Here is a 14,781-nt window from a genome sequence, read left to right on the forward strand (position 1 = left end):
GCTCCTCTGTCCGTGGGATTACCCAGGCAAGAATACTGGAGTGGGTTGCCTTGCTCTCCTCCAGGGGATCTTTCTGACCTAGGGATCGAACCCACGTCTCTTAAGTCTCCTGCATTGGCAGGTGGGTTCTTTACCACACAGCACCGGGGAAGCCCAAATGTATCCACTGCTGCTGCTGCTGCTAAGTTGCTTCAGTCGTGTCTGACTCTGTGCGACCCCATAGACGGCTGCTGCTTGCTGCTGCTAAGTCACTTCAGTTGTGTCCGACTCTGTGTGACCCCAGAGACGGCAGCCCACCAGACTCCCCCGTCCCTGGGATTCTCCAGGCAAGAACACTGGAGTGGGTTGCCATTTCCTTCTCCAGTGCATGAAAGTGAAAAGTGAAAGTGAAGTCGCTCAGTCGTGTCCGACTCCTAGCGACCCCATGGACTTGCAGCCTACCAGGCTCCTCCATCCATGGGATTTTCCAGGCAAGAGTACTGGAGTGGGTTGCCATTGCTTTCTCCGCCGTAGACGGCAGTTCAAGCTAAATCAGTAAAGAATTGAGCCTTGACTGTATCAACAATAATATTATTACCCTCCCCACTCCACTGCCCCTCCAACCACGGATGATTATCTTTACTGGATTGTTCTTTGATGTAAATTCATCAAACGTTGTCACTATCAGAAGCAGAATTATTCTGTGAGAAATAATTCCTCAGTATTAAGATTATAGTGGAGGATATTATTAACTATTTGACAGAGTATCTTTATGGAAACACCTGGAAAATTCTTCTTGGACTTTAATAAGAGAAAAATTATAGTTCTGTTGGATTTTAATTCATAGAAATTTGGAATTATATAAATTATCACATATTGTATGTAGCCTTGTAAGTCAGATAAGAAAATACTTTCTGGAAAAAGCATGGTTTAGATATTTTCCAGGCAAGAGTGCTGGAATGGATTGCCATTTCCTTCTCCAGGGGATCTTCCCTACCCAGGGATCGAACCCAAGTCTCCCACTTTGCAGGCAGATGCTTTACCGTCTGAGCCACCAAGGAAGCCCAGATAAATAAATTAGTTTTGCATCCTGAGCTTTTGCTTATTTTTTCAATTAAGAAAAAAGTGAGGCAACAGAGATCTGTAGACTTAAAGAACCTGTCATTTTTCTGATGGAACTCAGTATGTAGTGCAGTTGGTTTTTACCTCTTTGAGCTCTAGTATTTTTGAAATTAGGGGGAATTTGACTGATACCGAGTGAGACAAATTTGATGATTTCCTTGATCTCTCTTCTGGGTCTTCAGATAGACCACAGCAGAGCCTGCCAGCTAGGGTGTTCTGGGTTATCAGTGAACCTCAACCATTAATTCCCTCAGTGCCCATGCCAGTTATCCTTATTCAAAAGGTACCTCACTTATGTAAGTTTATTCACTGGTGACTCAGATGGCAAAGAAATCTGCCTGCAATGAGGGAGACCCGGGTTTCATCCCTGGGTCAGGAATATCCCCTGGAGAAGGCAATGGCTTCCCACTCCAGTATTCCTGCCTGGATAATTCCATGGACAGAGGAGCCTGGTGGGCTACAGTCTATGGGGTCACAAAAAGTCAGACACACCTGCGTGACTAACACACACTATTTCACCTATTAAGCTCACCTATTTACCAAATTAACAAACATACAAATATTATTATTCTTTGTGTGTGCCGAATGTAAAAATCATTGGAAGTTCTATGGTGCAATATCATCTACCCCTTGTCAGTTACTTACAGTTTAAATTCAAAAACAAAATTTACTCATGATCACTAGAAACCTCTGGGGCCATACTTGTGATAATCATGAATGTGTAGAACTTGTAACACCTACATCAAAACCTTAGCGTTTCGAGTGCCTTTCCAATGCAAGGGTTCTTTTAAAGTTTGTAACTGTATCAGCCAAACAGGATGCCTTAAAACCATTATACAAGAAACAAGAGGGACAGAAAGAAATGATTTCTTTTTGGGATTATTATGTGTGTTCTAATCAGACCCATCCTTTAAAATTCATTCTGTTACCTGATATTACATGAGACATATTTATCATCTCAACACCAAATAATTTGATTTAATCAAGAGAGTTTATGAAGTCATAGTTAACATATCTTCAAGTAACACCTTAAAACGGAGAAGGCAATGGCACCCCACTCCAGTACTCTTGCCTGTAAAATCCATGGACAGAGGAACCTGGTAGGCTACAGTCCATGGGGTCGCTAAGAGTCGGACACGACTGAGCGACTTCACTTTCACTTTTCACTTTCATGAATTGGAGAAGGAAATGGCAACCCACTCCAGTGTTCTTGCCTGGAGAATCCCAGGGACGGGGAAGCCTGGTGGGCTGCCGTCCATTGGGTCGCACAGAGTCGGACATGACTGAAGCAACTTAGCAGCAGCAGCAGCAGCAGAAACACCTTAAAAATATAAGGTGTTAGAGAAATGTAAGGTGTTAATATTCAGTAGCATATTTGCCAACTGGATGTTCCACAATAATTCTAAACTGGACATTGAATTCTTTGTCAAATATGGGTAATAGCACTAATATTCTCTAGTTTACTCCTTTTATAGTTGACCTCATAGTATAAAGTGATTTGGTTGACTTACAAGTAATGCAGATATATTTTCCAAAAAATCCTAAGTCAGTTTAATAGTACGTATAGTGGGACTTGCCTGAAAGTCTAGTGGTTAGGACACATGCTTCCACTGCAAGTGTGATGGTTTGATCCCTGGTTGGGGCACTAAGATCTTTCATCCACACAGCCAAAAAAAAAAAAAAGTACCTATAGTGTAAAAAGTGGCAAATTATGGAACCCAGAAAGGTTTTGGGAAGTGAGAATCGGCATTTTTAAGTAGGTTATAAACCTTCTTATAACTATAGTCTTGAATCTACAAAGGGGAAAAGCCAGAATTAGACTCATCAAATTTCTTTTTAGACCAAGACCATACAAATAGAAATGAAGAAAAGATCATCAACTTCTATGATTACTTCTTTGGATGCGTTGGATGATGCTACCATCAGCCATAAAGAAGGTAAAGTAAAAAATATTTAGACGTGATGAAAGGTATCATTCGTATAACTCACTTTTAAGAAATCCTCCAGTTTCTTCAGAATTTTAGTTGATAATAACTAAAATTTAAGGAAGAACATGAGACTATTAGGGTTAACAGTTCAAAATTTCATAAGCATAATGTTTTAAACACTGGAAAAGGCCACCAAAAACTGCCAAGGAATTTTCTTTAACACTGAAAGTGACATGAGCATTTTAACTAAAAGTACAGGTTGGAGTATATAACGTTAACATGTTAAGGCTCTTTTTATACTTGTCTCTACTTGTAATATATATATATAACCAGTAATCATTATTATAGCCAATATTGAAAGACATTATTTTGTAAAGCATATAAATCTAAAATTATAAACATGGTACTCTCAGTTATATTCCATATTAGTTTTTCTTGAGAAGTACTCCTATATTTTAATTCTAGTACATAATTTTTTCATTTTCATTTGTCTAACTCAGCAAGCATGAGTAAAATAGAGGAAATTTACTTTGCTCTGATTTTCATTAATTCAAAATATTTCTGTTTGCTATTTCAAAATCAGAAGTCTAGGTTATAACCTCCCTTTGCATGCAAAAGTAAAAAATTTCTACTAATTAGATGCTTAATGCTTAAATAAACAATTAACTCATGTATAATTTTCTGTTCTTTCAGTTTCAGAGCTTAAAAAATCCAGGCAGAGATGCCCATATTGTTGGTATAAATTTGCTAAAACTTTCTTGATCTGGGATTGTTCTCCCTGTTGGTTAAAATTGAAAGAGTTTGTTTACAGGATTATAATGGACCCATTTACCGATCTTTTCCTTACCATATGCATTATTCTAAACATAAATTTTTTGGCTTTGGAACACTATCCAATGAGTCTGGAAACCAGCAATATTCTCAGCATTGGAAATGTGGTAAGGCTCTCACTGTCAGTTATTTTCTCCTGCAATTTCAGCTTTTCTTTAGTCACCATTATCCTCATTATTTACTTTATAACTCCAAAATGTTGCAAATACATTGTATGAGTATTAACTGAAGTATTGTTTTCATGCTTCCTTACCTCTCCAAGCCCTCCTTTGTAAATGTTCTTATCTTTGAATAGATTTCTAGCTAGAGTCTGTTTAAATTTCAGATTTCTAGCTAGCTGCAATGCAGTCAAATTAAATAGAAATGATTTATTTCCTCTCTCATCTCAAATATCCCCTGTCTTAATATGGTAGCCCCTAGATCACAAGGGCAGAGTTGAAATAAGAGCGTAACAGTGAGTAACAAGTACTTCACTGCCACTTGAATTTTGAATCCTGTTACAACTGAACCTGCCTTAGATTGGAGCTTATCTTTGTGGCAAGGTATTTTAGAAATTCAACTTTTTTTTTTTCCATGTAAAAAAAGGCAAAAGAAAAAGATTTCCATGAGTTTAAAAACAAGTCATATTCAATCAATTTTGTTCAATCTATATTGTTCAATTTTGTTTGCTTTTATTGATGTTGTTTAGTTGCTTGTAATTAAACAACAGGAATAGTAGGCTTTTCTGGTGGCTCAGATGGTAAAGAATCCGCCTGCAATGCTGGAGACCTGGGTTTAGATCCCCTGGAAGAGGACATGGCAACCCACTGCAGTATTCTTGCCTGGAGAATCCCTATGGACAGAGGAGACTGGCGGGCTGCAGTCCACAGGATCGCAAAGAGTCAGACACGACTGAGCGACTAAACACAGCACAGCACAGTTGCTTGATATTAATACTGTCAGTTGTTACCAATTTTGAACTATATATTTATTTGCTACCAAAACAATAATTTAGTTATTTCTACCAGTATAGTTTTCAAATGACAGTTTTTATAAGTTTACCTTTTTTTAGATCATCTATATTTTTAAATTTTTCTTTTATATTTTTAAAAATTAAATATCTTAATATGGAAAAAGCAAGAGAGTTCCAGAAAAACATCTATTTCTGCTTTATTGACTATGCCAAAGCCTTTGACTGTGTGGATCACAATAAACTGTGGAAAATTCTGAAAGAGATGGGAATACCAGACCACCTGATCTGCCTCTTGAGAAATTTGTATGCAGGTCAGGAAGCAACAGTTAGAACTGGATATGGAACAACAGACTGGTTCCAAATAGGAAAAGGAGTTCGTCAAGGCTGTATATTGTCACCCTGTTTATTTAATTTATATGCAGAGTACATCATGAGAAACGCTGGACTGGAAGAAACACAAGCTGGAATCAAGATTGCCAGGAGAAATATCAATAACCTCACATATGCAGATGACACCACCCTTATGGCAGAAAGTGAAGAGGAACTCAAAAGCCTCTTGATGAAAGTGAAAGTGGAGAGTGAAAAAGTTGGCTTAAAGCTCAACATTCAGAAAGCGAAGATCATGGCATCTGGTCCCATCGCTTCATGGGAAATAGATGGGGAAACAGTGGAAACAGTGGCAGACTTTATTTTTTGGGCTCCAAAATCACTGCAGATGGTGATTGCAGCCATGAAATTAAAAGACACCTACTCCTTGGAAGGAAAGTTATGACCAACCTAGATAGCATATTCAAAAGCAGAGACATTACTTTGCCAACAAAGGTTCATCTAGTCAAAACGATGGTTTTTCCTGTGGTCATGTATGGATGTGAGAGTTGGACTGTGAAGAAGGCTGAGCACCGAAGAATAGATGCTTTTGAACTGTGGTGTTGGAGAAGACTCTTGAGAGTCCCTTGGACTGCAAGGAGATCCAACCAGTCCATTCTGAAGGAGATCAGCCCTGGGATTTCTTTGGAAGGAATGATGCTAAAGCTGAAACTCCAGTACTTTGGCCACCTCATGCAAAGACTTGACTCAATGGAAAAGACTCTGATGCTGGGAGGGACTGGGGACAGGAGGAGAAGGGGTCAACAGAGGATGAGATGGCTGGATGGCATCACTGACTCGATGAACGTGAGTCTGAGTGAACTCCGGGAGTTGGTGATGGACAGGGAGGCCTGGCATGCTGCGATTCATGGGGTCTCAAAGAGTCGGACACGACTGAGCGACTGAACTGAATGAACTGAATATGTACTCTTTATCCCCAAAGGAACTATTCAAAATGAAAAGATTTTCACTCTCAAATATTCTTTTGTTTTCTTCCAAGAAAACAAAACCTACTTTTATTAAAGTAATTGAAGATTCCATATACAATGTTTGATATTAGATTGTCAAACAAAATATATGAACCTGTCCTTGTGATGTAGACTCCAAAACTAATCATATTTTGACAGAGAAAATATGAATAAAGTGACAGTGAAAATTTATTCTGTGTATGAGGGTTCTGATAGAGCTATTGGAATCATATTCTTATACCTGTGTTTTGTTTTATTTAGGTGTTTATTGGAATTTTCACAGCAGAAATGATTTTTAAAATAATTGCCATGTATCCATATGGATATTTCCAAGTAGGCTGGAACATTTATGATAGCCTAATTGTGTTCCATGGTTTAGCAGAACTTTATCTAACAAATTTTCATGGACTGGCTATTTTACGATCATTCAGGGTGGTAAGTAGAATACAAGACCTAAATTTTATTTTATAAAAATTCATTTCAGTTTTCTCAGGCATAAAGTGGGAAGAATAGTAATACCTATTCTGATGGTATGTTGGAACTATTAAATGAAATAGTTCATATGTAACAAGCTTAGAAAGTAACCCAGAAAAGAGTAAGTAGTCTCTAATGCTGTTTGGCCCAGGCATTAAAAGAAATAAGCCATATATACAGTGAATTTGAGATATAGTTCTATAAAGCAGGGTCAGGATTACTGGGTCAGTTTTGAGAAGCAGAGTAATACAGAGTCCCAAAAGCTGAATGCTAATGTGTAACTAAAGAATTAGAATCAGGTGAGTATATCTAAATGTAAATTTGAAAATTTTATAAAAGAAGGACTGTCAGGCTAATAGAATGTTGCTATGAAGGTTATTAAGTCAGAATCAATATATGCATAAAATGTAGGTGGTAGTAAAAACATCAGAAAACCAAGCAAAGAAATAATGTTATTAGAATAATATTTATGGAAATGTTGGTTATTTGATAAATAATCTACTGTCTTATTCTGTTAACAAGTTGAAGGAATATAGCAGAAATGAGAACAATTAGGTAGATTTAATCTTATCCAAATAATTCTTCAGAACCCTGTCTTTGTCCATAGGCTTATCTAATGAGTAAGAGGAAAATATAAAAGTTGTATTTATTGAATTTATAAATGAAGCAAGTCTGGGAAATACAGACAATATAATAAAAGATTGTATCAAAATATCTGAAAGACTAGTAACAGATTGAACCTAAGATGATTAAGTTTTACATGGATAAGTATTAAGTCCTAACCCTTGAGTCCCAAAAGCCAACTACATACTAGAAAAGGTTGGGGAAGGTATAGCACATACAAAAACAATATGTGGATTTTAAATGATTCAAATATTAAAGTGATTTTGTGCCATGTGAATAAAAATTTTTATATCTAGTGATTAAGTGAAATATTTAGACTAAACCTAGAATGTTTCATTTGGTCTCTCATGTTAATTTTAAAGGTAAATACACAATAGTATTCTTGTCTGGAAATCCCATGGGCAGAGGAGTCTGGCAAGGCTACAGTCTATGGGGTCACAGTCAGACACAACTGAAGTAACTTAGCACTCATGCATACAATAGAGCTATCAAGGGACTTCAACGGACCCTTGAGACTTTTCCAATATCATCTATATGTTGAAATGTGGGAAAATATTCAATATATTTTGGAAGAAGAAAATAAAGAATGGATACTTGCTTTACCAGATATTAAAACAAAACTGGAGTAATTATTAATAGTATTATATTGAAAAAAAAGGGGAATTGACAGATCAATAGAAAGTATACTTCAATTTAGTGTAAAAAACTATAGAATATGTAAGTGTATTAAAAATTATATATAAACTGAATTTTCAGTGCTTAGTATAAATAATGCTCACAAGTGAATATTACATTAGAGAATACACATGTTTATGTGTATAATGCTAATAAAAATTGTAAATGTACAGTGTAATTAATAGTGACTAGAGTTTTTGTCATTTTTCCTTATTTTTGTTGTTTTTACATTGCTCTATCAGTTACGAATTTTTAGACTGGGAAGATACTGGCCAACATTTAAGATTCTGATGCTGACTCTTTGTAACTCAATTGTGGCCCTGAAAGACTTGGTCCTGCTGTTGTTCACCTTTATATTCTTTTCTGCTGTGGTTGGCCTTAACCTGTATGGTTCAAAATATAAAAAATATGTCTGCAACATAAATGAAGACTGTCAGCTTCCACACTGGCACATGCATGATTTCTTCCATTCCTTCCTGAATGTATTCCGGATTCTCTGTGGAGAGTGGATAGAAACTTTATGGGATTGCTTTAAAGTAGCAGGCCAATTCAGTTGTATTCCTTTTTACATGATGGTGATTTTAATTGGAAAATTATTGGTAAGTAATCCATGCTTTAAAACTTTCCTTGAAAAACTTATGTATTGTAGACTGGCATTTTCATAATGTAGACTTGTGGAAGCCAGTGGTCTACAACTGTGCTGTCTGATATGGAGGCCTTTAGCCACATGTGGCCATTAATCAGTTAAAATATGAGCGGTCCACTTTGAGATATGTTAAAAGTGTAAATGGCACCCCACTCAAGTACTCTTGCTTGGATAATCCCATGGACGGAGGAGCCTGTTAGGCTGCAATCCATGGGGTCGCTAAGAGTCGGACACGACTGAGCGTCTTCACTTTCACTTTTCACTTTCATGCATTGGAGAAGGAAATGGCAACCCACTCCATCGTTCTTGTCTGGAGAATCCCAGGGACGGGGGAGCCTGGTGGGCTGCTGTCTATGGGGTCACACAGAGTCGGACACGACTGAAGTGACTTAGCATAGCATAAGTGTAAAATACCCACTGAATTTGAAGTCTTCAGTTCAGTTCAGTTCAGTTGCTCAGTCGTGTCCAACTCTTTGCAACCCCATGAACCACACCACGCCAGGCCTCCCTGTCCATCACCAATTCCTGGGGTTCACTCAAACCCATGTCCATTGTGTCAGTGATGCCATCCAACTATCTCATCCTCTGTTGTCCCCCTCTCCTCCTGCCCTTCCCCCAAAAAGAATGTAAATGATTTCATTTATAATTCTTATATTGAAAGTGCTTCCTAGGTGGCACTAGTGATAAAGAATCCACTTGCCAGTGCAGGAGACACAAGAGATGCAGGTTCAATCCCTGGGTTGGAAAGATCCCCTGGAGAAGGAAATGGCACCCCACTCCAATATTCTTGCCTGGAAAATCCCATGGACAGAGGAGTCTGGTGAGCTACAGTCCATGGCGCCATCAGGAGTTGGACATGACTGAAGTGAAAACATTTTAATTATAATATTTTTATACATTTAGTTTAATAAAATGGATTAGTTAAGCTAATTTCACCTGTTTTTCCTTATACTTTTAATGTGGCTGCTGGAAAATTGCATACATGATGTTCATCATATTTTCATTGGTTATAACCTGCTACTCAAAGTAGCTTTGGTTTTATGTGGGAGACAGTCATTAATGTAGACTCTCAGACCCCATCCCAGAACTGTGAAAGTGGAATCTACATTTTAACAATATCCCTAAGTGATTTGTGTACACATTAAATTTTAAGAAGCACTTAAATGTAGCACTGGTTGTCAAATTTGACTGCACATTGGAGTTACTTGGAGAACTAATAAAAATAAACTAATGTCTTGGATTCATTCCCAGAGATTCCGATTTTATTGTTATGTGGATATAGCTTAGTCATCAGGATTAAAAAAAAAATCCAATTTGATTAAATTGTGCAGCAAATTTTGAAACCCACTGATCTTTGAAACTATCATGCATTAACTAAAAGGAAACACTTTCACTCCTAAATTTCCAGTAATTGGAGTGATTACATTAATTGAAGTATCTTATACTTCTTCTAGGGCTTCCCTTGTGGCTCAGCTGATAAAGAATCTGCCTGCAATGCAGGAGACCTGGGTTTGATCTCTGGGTTGGGAAGATCCCCTGAAGAAGGGAAAGCCTCCCACTCCAATATTCTGGCCTGGAGAATTCCATGGACCGTGTAGTCCGTGAGGTTGCAAAGAGTCAGACACAACCGAACAACTTTCACTTTCATAATTCTTCTCAGGAAAAAAAAATGGCTTATAAGATATATTTGTTCTTATTGGGAAAAAAAAGAGACTCAATATTTACTTTTTACTCCTAAGTCACAGAGATCAAGCGGATCTCCCAAAAGACGGGAACAAAAAAAAATCACAGGGTAAAATCCATTGTATCAGTGCATTTCTCATTGCTTTTATTTACCCTGGATCTACTCCTGTCCTAAGTACATACTGACACTGTGTTTAATTGTTCATGTACTTGTCTATCTTCCTTATTAAGCTAGAACCTCCATGAAGGAAGGGATCACAAGTGCCATAAAGTGGTTGCATTTTACAGTGTTACACAGTTCTTTCTTTACATCATGGCATTTTCAACTTAATTTTCAGTCTTTTAACACTCATTGCATATGTATACATGCGTGATAGGGAGTGTGTATACACATGTCTAAGATATAAGAAATGTTAGATCATAAGCTCTTAAAAATACAATTGTTGTATTATAATTTTTCCTCTCCAAATCCTGACATAGAAATCCTTCATTCATTCCATAATTAATTGATTTTTCAACAAATATTTCATACTTTATCATGTACTTAGTGCTTTGCCTTGTGCTAGTTATCTACTGAAGAGAAAAAATGGTTCCGACTCATATGAAGCTTATAGTCATGAAATTCTTACTTAACACCCTTTTCTTTTTTCTCACTGTGAACAATACTTAACCAAACAAAGGAAAAAGAAACAACCAACAACCTTAAATTATGCTTGTTCTTGCTTTTCGTCCTTTGAGAATGATAGAGATGTTATAAGGTAGTTTCTACAAGGCCCGTGGAGCCCCTGCCCAGATTCTGTGTAAATAAACCTTGATAGCAAAATGGGACACTAGCGGGAGAACAATCAAACTCGTCTGTAGGTGTTATCTTTCAGTCGCCCAGTCGTGTCAGACTCTTTGCAACCTCATGGATTGCCGCACACCAGGCCTCCCTGTCCCTCACCATCTCCTGAAGTTTGCCTTAGTTCGTGTCCGTTGCGTTGGTGATGCCGTACGGACATTCAATCACTGGTTTTCGGTTTTCAGTTTTCAGCCCTTGAGATTCTGTCATTGTAGGTTATAGAAAGTATATGTTAGTTGTTCCGGAGATCTTGCCTGTAAGAAATTTCCAATGCTGAGCCAAATGTTAAACCCTCCATTTTATTTTATACACCAAACTATGGTTGCAGTTAAGATTATTTTATGACTTTATTATCTGCAAAAGTATTTTTATTTTTCCCCAAGTGAGTCTTATTTGAGCTTTCTATATTCCTAAGAGATAAAAAGATTTCGTTATTGAGATTTAAAGGTAATCCATTAGAATTGAACACAATTTGGTGGGTACTTCATAATATTCTAGGTGTATATGTGCATGAGAAACTCAGCAATTATCAGAGTGTTTAAGAATTCATCTCTTCAGATAGATCCAAAATTCTGTAAGATATTTTAACAAATGAATGTTGCAGATCTTCATATACTTAATTATTTTATGTACACATAAATTGTCAGTGTAAGAATTCCTACTGTATTTTCCCTTTAAAAATAATATGTAAAGCATAAAGTAATTTAAATTCCCAAAAGCTCAAATATTTGAAGAGAAGAGAGAAAGCTTCCAGAATGGACAAAATGCCTAAATTATTACTTTAAAAGAATAATCAGTGTATCTCTAATTACCTCAATCTTATAATCTAAAATTATAATTTATACTCTATAAAAAGAAACAAAATTAAAATCTAATTCTCTGGAAATTGGATGTGGCTTGATCTTATTTCTCAGTGATAGTAAAGGTTAAAATACACACTATCTTCAAATTCAAAATAATTTGCATATATTAGGAGTGATCCTTCCATTACTCATCTCTTTCTTATTTGACCAAATTTATTACCACAGAGAATCAACTAACCTACCTAAACCCTATGCTTGCACATCACAAGGAAATTAGATGTGGACTTCAAAACTAGGGATAGCTCTCTCCCCAGGAGAGTCCTCATGAATTTGCAGTACCCGTGAAGATGTCATTCATATCTTTCTGAGTTAGGTTGACGTGAATTCAGCCCCCTGGAGTAGCAATTGATTTTCTCACCTTGGGAGACTCTGCCTGGCTTAGTAGAAAAGAAAACAAACTGGAGTAAGACAGACTTAAGTTCAGACTCTGTGATCTTTGATACTTGGCATCTGTAAGCTTTGTGGTTTTCATCTGTAAAGGAGAAACAAATGATATTTCATAGAACATTGTAACCTTCTGGCTATCTAAATTCCTAACACAGCAACTGATCCTCTGTAGATGAGTAAGAACTGAATAGCCTAAAGAGCATCATAGTGTGTATGCTGTTTTCAGATTGCAGGCCAGCTTTTTAAAAATATTTTTTGTTGCTGTTGTTTGAAAGAAAACAAAAAATGAGATGCATTTAGCTTCATTTACTTCCTCATTCAGATACTTTACCTGTTTCTGGCGTTGATCATCTCATTTAGTTCATACAAGCCTGCAACAACTGAAGAAAATGATGAAGCAAAAAATCTCCAGCGTGCAATGGCAAGAATTAAAAAAGAAATAAATTATGTGCTTTCTAAAATATTATGCAAAAAACAAAATGCTCTAGAGGATACAATGGACAATATAAGTGACGTCTATGTTAAAGAGAATATTTCTGACCATACTCTCTCTGAATTGAGCAACACCCAAGATTTCCTCAAGGATAAGGAAAAAAGCAGCGGCACAGAGAAAAACACAATGACCGAAAATGAGAGTCAGTCACTAATTCCCAGTCCCAGTGTCTCAGAAACTGTACCCATTGCTTCAGAAGAATCTGATATAGAAAATCCAGACAATAAGGAGATTCAGAGCAAGTCAGGTGATGGAAGCAGCAAAGAGGTAAGTTGTTTTAACATTATGGTTGTGTACTGTTGATTGATGGCACTATTGACAAGGACGTGAAGCAATGCTGAAGTTCCAAAGTTAGATTATTATCCATTCAGTCCTAGCTGTAGCACTTCTCCTGATTTTCTGCTCCTGATCCAGTTTCTTAAACTTCCTAAGTTTCTTCATCTGTGAATGAGGATAAAATTGTATCTATTTCTCAGAAGAGATAGAATGATTAAGAAAAATAGTTCAAGAGTGCATAGAATAATGTCTAAAATATGGAAGCACTTAGCAAACATTAGATAACATAATTATAATATCTTCAGTTAATTGGGTGATAAAAAGCATATTGAAGAAACCTAGATTTTTATAATTAATGCATACTACTGGAGAAGTCACTAAACTCTCCTAGGCTTTATCATCTTTAAAATATAAGATGGGACTAGAAGAGTGCTAAGATACAGATATTTTCCTGCTTGCTAAAATGTTAAGATTCTTGTCAGTTTATTTCTGCAACATATATTATAACATGGGAGAAGGCAATAGCACCCCACTCCAGTACTCTTGCCTGGAAAATCCCATGGATGGAGGAGCCTGGTGGGCTGCAGTCCATGGGGTCGCTAAGAGTCGGACACGACTGAGTGACTTCACTTTCACTTTTCACTTTCACGCATTGGAGAAGGAAATGGCAACCCACTCCAGTGTTTTGCCTGGAGAATCCCAGGGACGGGGGAGCTTGGTGGGCTTCCGTCTATGGGGTCGCATAGAGTCAGACACGACTGAAGTGACTAAGCAGCAGCAGCAATTGAGTTGGACTAAAAGACCAAAGAGTAAAAGAAACATCAGTTGTAAACGTAAACAATTTGTTGTTGTTGTTTAGACACTAAGACGTGTCAGACTCCTTTGTGGCCTCATGGACTGTAACACACCAGTCTCCTCTGTCCATGGGATTTTCCAGGCAAGAATCCTGAAGTGGGTTGCCATTTCCTTCTCCAGGGGATCTTCCTGACTCAGGGATCGAACCCAGATCTTCTGCATTGTAGGCAGATTCTTTACTGCTGAGCCACCAGGAAACCAAAAGAAAAAAAAAAAGGATCACCTTTAAAGAAGGGCAGATACTGCCTTTCACTTAGCTTTAAAAATGTATACCTTAGTGAATCCAGTCTTACTGTCTTCATTTGCAAGTAGCACAATGTCTTAGTAGGAGGTACCATTTAATCTACAGGGATCACATGCAGTGTAAGCCACTTCCATTGAACTTCACTAAAGAATTGTTTTATTTCATTCACTGGCATGGGGCAGGGAAGATAATGTCTTTTTCCAGATCCTCAAAGTCTCTGGCACCATCTTATCTCCCAGACCTCTTCTGGCTTATCAGCTGCTCTCTGTAATAGCTTATCAAATTGCCCTTCTAACAGGAATTAAGTTTCAATTATCTAGAGCCCTTCTAGTTTCTGGTAAAGGCATCTTTGTTTCAGAGAAACATTTTCACTCCTTAGCATACCTAATCTTGTCAGGTCTATTTTCCTTTAATTAATACCATTATTAGGAAATGAAAAACATTCTTCTCTTGCACACTGATTTTATTTAAACTATAACAACATTGTGCTACCATACATTTCTGGGTAAAATTGCTATTTATCGCAACACGTTGTGTGGAAATGTCCTGAAAAACTTCTTGTCAATCTCATTAG

The 14,781-nt window shown here is 37.1% G+C and overlaps 1 protein-coding gene across 1 annotated transcript in view; it reads left to right on the forward strand.

Annotated features, from left to right (window-relative positions):
- SCN7A (sodium voltage-gated channel alpha subunit 7) overlaps nucleotides 1-14,781 on the forward strand; it is a 62,378-nt gene that overhangs the window by 25,259 nt on the left and 22,338 nt on the right. The window contains exons 10-14 of the mRNA XM_055572373.1: nucleotides 2,942-3,038; nucleotides 3,723-3,967; nucleotides 6,408-6,581; nucleotides 8,162-8,518; nucleotides 12,662-13,099. Of these exons, the coding sequence (XP_055428348.1) occupies nucleotides 2,942-3,038; nucleotides 3,723-3,967; nucleotides 6,408-6,581; nucleotides 8,162-8,518; nucleotides 12,662-13,099 (1,311 nt within the window). The remainder of the gene's footprint in view (nucleotides 1-2,941; nucleotides 3,039-3,722; nucleotides 3,968-6,407; nucleotides 6,582-8,161; nucleotides 8,519-12,661; nucleotides 13,100-14,781) is intronic.

The sequence above is a fragment of the Bubalus kerabau genome, chromosome 3 (genome assembly GCF_029407905.1).
Source record: "Bubalus kerabau isolate K-KA32 ecotype Philippines breed swamp buffalo chromosome 3, PCC_UOA_SB_1v2, whole genome shotgun sequence".
In the NCBI taxonomy this organism is placed as follows: Eukaryota; Metazoa; Chordata; class Mammalia; order Artiodactyla; family Bovidae; genus Bubalus; species Bubalus kerabau.